General features: G+C 39.1%; 1 protein-coding gene across 1 annotated transcript; it reads right to left on the bottom strand.

The window, feature by feature from the left end:
* Nucleotides 1–638: 638 nt before the first annotated feature.
* LOC131986253 (odorant receptor 131-2-like) lies at nucleotides 639–1,550 on the bottom strand. The gene has a single exon (XM_059351107.1). It carries the CDS (start codon nucleotides 1,548–1,550, stop codon nucleotides 639–641), a length of 912 nt encoding a protein of 303 aa, XP_059207090.1.
* Nucleotides 1,551–6,554: the final 5,004 nt, after the last annotated feature.

Here is a 6,554-nt window from a genome sequence, read left to right as displayed (position 1 = left end):
CTTTAGTTATTCTACAGAGAAATATTTTTAAATACAGATATTTACTGAATATTTTCTGTATCTTTAAATAAGATATCTGTAAAATAACTGATATTTGTTTTCTGTCAAAGTATCTCTCTCTCTCACACACACACACACACACAGACACACACACACACACACACACACACACACTGGTTTTCATAGATCATGGGGACTCTAGTTTTAATCATCACTTGTGGCGTCCACCCTTTCTAGAGGTTGTAGAGAGCTGAAAAAAATTGAGTTAACTTGCCATAACTCAGTTAACCTTCAAACCTCTGAAATGATGAAGTGATGTTTTAATCAGGCTTTATGGGGACATCCGGAAAAACAAGTAAACATGCTTTCAGGGTACATCATTTAAATGAATTGACATATTTCACACAGATTACTTGGTGACTAATGGGGACCTACTTTTACATAAAACAATGAGAATTAGATACTTTTCTAAGAAGCCAATTCTATAATTGTGGAATTTGCAAAAATAGTAAAACTTCAATTCAAACCTTGAAGCACACACACACACACACACACACAATAATTGATGGTAATTGTTGGGCAATTTTTACTGCCAGACTGTTTTTTTTAAAAGCACAAAGCAATATTTAAGTTCAAACTTAAGGTTTAATCTTGAATCCGAAGGTGAAATAGTATTTGAAGACGCGTCTGAAGGTGTGATCTCTGAGGCCATATATGAGAGGACTCAAACACTTGGGGAAAATGATAAGAGCTACAAAGAGGGCATACTGAATGTCAATGGCCACAGCAGGACTTACATTCCACTTGCTGCTGGTGTTTATCATCATGAACAGAGTGGAGGTGAGACACATGCAGAGCTGGAGCAGATGCAGCAGCACAGTCTTATGGGCCTTAGTGGCATTACGGACATTAGAAGAGGCTGATTTCACAGTTAGCATTATAGAAATGTATGTGTAGATGACAATCATGCTCACTGATACAAAAAACACAATTTTGATAGCCCTGTGCACAGAGTAATAAACTTGTAGCTGGAGGACCGGGTTGGCGCGGCAGATTCTTGGCAAGGTGACGCCCATGTGATCATAACTGACAAACACAAAAAGGTCAACAAACGACTCCAGAGTGACCACGGTCCACATCACAGCTATGACCACGCTGGTCTTCCTGGCGGTGACAACATCAGCATGCCTCAGTGGAAAACAAATGGCCACGTACCTCTCTAAAGACATCACAGTAATGGTCATGGGTGACATTTTGTGAGTGATGGATGCACATATTGAGATAATAACGCAAACATAACTCATCATTGTGACCATGGTCAGGGCGAAGATGTACAGCAGCATGGCTATGAGAAGCTGCAGAGAGTCAGTGAGGAGTAAATGACCAAACAGGATGTAGCGGGGAGACTCCAGCAGCAGAGGCTTCCTCAACAAGACAAACATCATGATGCAGTTCACATAGAGACAGAGGAGACATGGCAGCATGGACAGCAGTGCTTTGACAGGTTTGTAAACCAGCATCACTGAGATTACCTCTGTTGTGTCATTCATGATCACAGCTTCATGCACGGCACACAAACAACTGATCCTTAATCAACATTATGAACAGTCCTGAAGCCTGAAACAAAGCCCCCATCAGTTCAAAATACTACACAGCATCACAATGAATAAAAACATTCAAAACATACATATGATGCAAAAGTTAAAGACACAATACATAGATTTAATGTACATCTGAGGCACATTACTTACTCGTTTGCTCTGACTTCATTTGACAATAATGAATCACACTCCAGCCCCTCCTGTCCTTTTTTATACAAGTAATTTATGTGTTGACATCATCTCCGTCAAGGAGGGGCCAGTGTTTAATCAGAGGGGCAAATTTAAAAAAAGCAAAGATGATATTAAAGCATTCAAAAACCTTTATTTTAGCTGATTTAAACATCTCATTTAAGTATATTTGGAAGATACAAATACATTGATTGAAACAATGAGACTCACCAACAATAAGTTATTTTTGACATTTGTCATTTTTGTGACCAATTACTTTTTATTTTATTTTGAAAGTACAAAACAGTGAGAATGATCTTTTTTTATTTTTTATTTACACAAGCTTTTATTGCACAATTTAACTATTATACAATGTTCACATTCTGGGTTCTTTATGTGTACAATGAGATATTGTTTGAACAAAAAATAGGTAAGAATTGTTCCGTCGTTCATCGTTATAAATTGATCGTTTTATTATTAATTTGACACAGGGGCCACAGCAGGGGCCAAGGGCTTCTTCACAGGGGCAGTGGCCCCTGGAGGCCCCTGTGTAGAACCGCCACTGGTCACAACCAGTCAAATCTCTGCACAAGTCATTGTTAAGGAAACTTTTTTCCCTTCATTTACTGAGCATAACAATATATTGTATCTACTTTAATGTTATTCCAGATTCTTAAACTTAAGTGCACAAAATCCCCCAAAATACTATGTGGGGATTTTTTAATCCACAATCGCACAATCATGGCTAGAATTGGGAAAAACTCATATTTGTATTTTGTGCAGTTATAATGACACAAATCATACAAAAAGAGAAAAATGTCTCTGATAAATTGTTGTGTAAAAATAGGAATATCCTGTCCTCTCCTCTCTGCTCTGTGTAAACAGTGAATATTTGTCTCAGCAGAATCAATCGTGGCTTCACAGTATCGCTGAGGAGCAGAATTTATTGTTTTAAATGGGACCTTCTTGACTTTTATTCAAGCCCAATTGAGAATCTTTCTGACAAATATTGAGCTGAAGTTCACTTCATTAGCTGGTTATTGTGGCACGGCTGCCACTCAGGAATGTCAATCGCACCAAAGTATCATTTACAGACATTAATAGATCCACCAGTGGTGCAATGTACATTTACTCACGTATTTGTACTTTACTTGAGTTTTTCCATTTCTTTAACTTTATACTTCTACTTCACTACATTTAAGAGGCAAATATTGTACTTTAAACTCCTCTAAATTAAGCTGCCAGCTTTAGTAACTTTTCAGGTCGAGATAAAAAACAAAAATCATTTTAAAAGGATTTTTATAAATTTAACCACAAAACAGTATATTAAGAAGTTAAAAATAGCCAGGCCATGACAACTTTAAAATGCTGCTTACATATATGCATAATAATAATAATGATATTCAAATAACATATTTAGAAAATATAAAACAATCTGAGTGGATCCATTCTGCATAACGAGTACTTTTACTTTTGTTACTTTAAGAACATTTTGATGCTGATACTTTTGTACTTTTACTTTAGTAAGTTTTGAATGCAGGACTTTCTCTTGTAGTGGAGTAATTTAAATTTAAATTTGTGGTATTAGTACTTTTAATGAGGTAAGGGATCTAAAATACTTATAATTTACATTTACATTTAGTCATTTAGCAGACGCTTTTATCCAAAGCGACTTTCAGAGAGGGGAAACAATCAAGGTATAGTGTGATAAGAAGCGTTAGTGCAGCAATAAGTGCTAGTGATGATGTGACGAAGAGGCAATCAGAGACCGATGGGTCATCAGGAGGAAATGACAGATAGAGCTGAGTGTCATCTACATAGCAGTGATAGGAAAAGCCATGTGAGCAGATAATCTGACCCAGGGAGGTAGTGTAAATAGTGAATAGCAGGGGCCCCAGCAGTGAGCCCTGGGGGACCCCTGTGGTGAGGCGATGTGAAGCAGGCCTTGTAGATGAAGGACATAGCTTGTTAGACATGAGTTCAGAGTAGAGCAGAGTGGCATCATTAACCTTCAGAGAGGAGAATGTGCTGAGTGTAGGTAGGGTGGAGGCGACAATAGAGGAGATCAGTTACGGCGGAACCTAACCCTTGATGGAGGAGCAGAGGGAGTGACATTAAACTGAATAAAAAGTGATCTGATACCACCAGTGCATCTGTGGCACAGTTACGGATGAGAATCAAGTCAAGGTTTTTGCCAGCTTTGTGAGTAGGACTGTGGACCAGCTGGAGATCAAAGGAATGTATTAATGACATAAAGTTATCAGAGTCTGGACTGTATCAGTGGATGTTCATGTCTCCAGGACAATCAGCGGGCAGTCATGATCAGGTATGGAAGACAGCAGGGTATCTAGCTCATCTGTAAAGCCTCTTTAGCAAGTGTCCAAATAGGATATGGCTCTGTTCAGACTGGGCCACATTATTGACTGATCTGACAGGTTGCCATAGTGACGGCGTCACGGTGTCAGACGTCATATAATTGCGACAGCGACAAGAACAACAACAACAAACATGATGGAGGCAGGTCACCTCAGTATATTGGCCTTGTCACTGTCCAGTAGAGGTGCAGAACATCTCAGACGCACCAGGGGAGAAACCGAGCGGATGGACGCCCCGTCGGGCCGCATGAGTCGGGCGCGGCTGCCGGTGGACACCTCGTCTCCACGCTGCCGGCGCTACGCATAGAGTGACGTCACGGACAGTCAAAACCGATCTGAGTGTTTGGAGGTTCAGACTGAAACGCATCTGTCCAAATGCGATCTGAAACTACCTCCCGAAGGTGGTTTCGATCCGGTTCGCAAAAATTGGATTTCATGTGATTTGTGACTGTTCAGACTTCAAAAGAGCCATCCAGTTCCAATCTGGATGGGCTAAAAATCGGATTTTGGCTGGCAGTCTGAACGCGGCCTAAGAGGGGCCGTTGCTGCAATGGCATGGTATTAGAAAGTGTCATAATTGGTGGAATGCAACAGTGGAGTGAATTTCCATTTGTTGGAAATTAGCAGGCCGGTCCCCCTGATTGTGACTAGCGTAGCCCGCCCTCTGCCGTTGCCATGATCGGTTTTTCAATTGAGGTGCAAATTTCACACACCTGAGTGTTCTGATCACCTGTAGATGACCGAAGCTCACAGCTCTTTATTGTTCACTTGCCCTCAGTTGTTTACAACACACAGGAGTTGCTGAATGATTTCAGAATTCAGATTCAGACTGCCACAGAAATATTCTGACATATTCAGACCGCCCCAGTTGTGTAATGCTTACAACTTAATACTCTGACCGCCCCACACTGTAAAAAAGATAAACAATAGCTACTCAATAAAATTGAGGCAACAATTTGCACGCAATATTATTAATTAAATCTAACTACGTTACAAGTTGAGTTAATAACAACTTAACAGGAAGTGCCTGTCAAAAAACCCGGACTATTTCTATTGTGTTGGATTCATTCAAAACTATCTTGATTTAGAATTACATACACATAAAGATTATATTGAATGTGATCAAAATAAGTAGATTCTATCTCAAAAATGTTTATATTAAAGTTACCTAAACAACTGCCTCAAAATCAAGGACTCATTTATATTGAATACATTTTATCAAATATATTAAGTAAAATGAAATGACTACAGAATAATTTATGATAGTGCAGTCAGTATAGTGTAATGCTTACACCAGAGGACCTTATAATACTATCTGGACTGGCCCATGGACTAGTACAGTGCGAATACATCAGTATAAACCCCAAATTATTATGTTTGCTGTGATTTCATTCAGAATAGACAGATGAAAAGGATGCAGACATAATTACATCATGATGAAAAAGTGTGAAAGGTTTTAAATCGTGCTTTGTCAGGTCTATCTGCAAGACAGACTAGACAACCAAACAACTTTGTTTTCTGAGCAGTTTGGATCAATCAGAGCGTGTCTATCCAGGATAGAAATTCACAATTTTATTGTTGACATTGCATCACTGCAGCATTGATCTGTGGCACGTTCAAGGGTGTTTTTTTAGCCGCATCTTGTAAATCCTGCAGTTTTCTGCTTCATCTTCATCCCACAAGTTTAAGACCTTGTGGAAAATGTTCATCAAGTTCAGGGTAATATTTTTTAAGGATGCCACCAAAGACCAGCTTTGTTTACAGACTCATTATGATCTCAGTGACTGCAAGTCTTTGGAGGACAGTCATTAATGGTATTAATAATTCAGATGTTTATATTGCACATACTTGTAGTATCTTCCTCAGTGTGTTTGTCCATGGAGGGACAATTAAAAGCTGCATTTAATTCCCTGAAGTCAATGAAGAAAAACATGTCACAGTGGCCATTAAGTTTTGAAAACAACCTTGTTTTCTGTTTCTTTTTCGGACACATATCCTGCAACCAACTGCAGGAAAACGGGTCTTATGTCCCGTATCTGGGATGCTTTGATAAAAGAAATGGTCCATACAGCTACATGTGTTTAAAATATTCAGATATTGACATATGAAACCAATAAAAGAGTCAGGTGTACAGCATCTTTTCCAGATGATACTGAGAAATGGTCTCCACCAGTGTGACCCCTATTTGAGTCTTTGCACAACTTTTTTGCTTCACCTTTCAGCCGTCTAAACGCCACCATCCTGCTGCCGTATGTTTTCTTGAAAAGAGCGCCAAAGATATGATGTTTATCATGGAAAGAAACTAACATTGTCGTTGGAATTTGAACTTCCTGACAGTCTTTGAACAGATCGGTTGCAAAAGTTTCTGTTAGAAAAAGTAAATTGTGATGTGTCTGCCAAAATCACTTTA

Source organism: Centropristis striata, chromosome 15 (assembly GCF_030273125.1).
Source record: "Centropristis striata isolate RG_2023a ecotype Rhode Island chromosome 15, C.striata_1.0, whole genome shotgun sequence".
Classification (NCBI taxonomy): domain Eukaryota; kingdom Metazoa; phylum Chordata; class Actinopteri; order Perciformes; family Serranidae; genus Centropristis; species Centropristis striata.
This window is presented reverse-complemented; position numbering and strand designations above follow the sequence as displayed.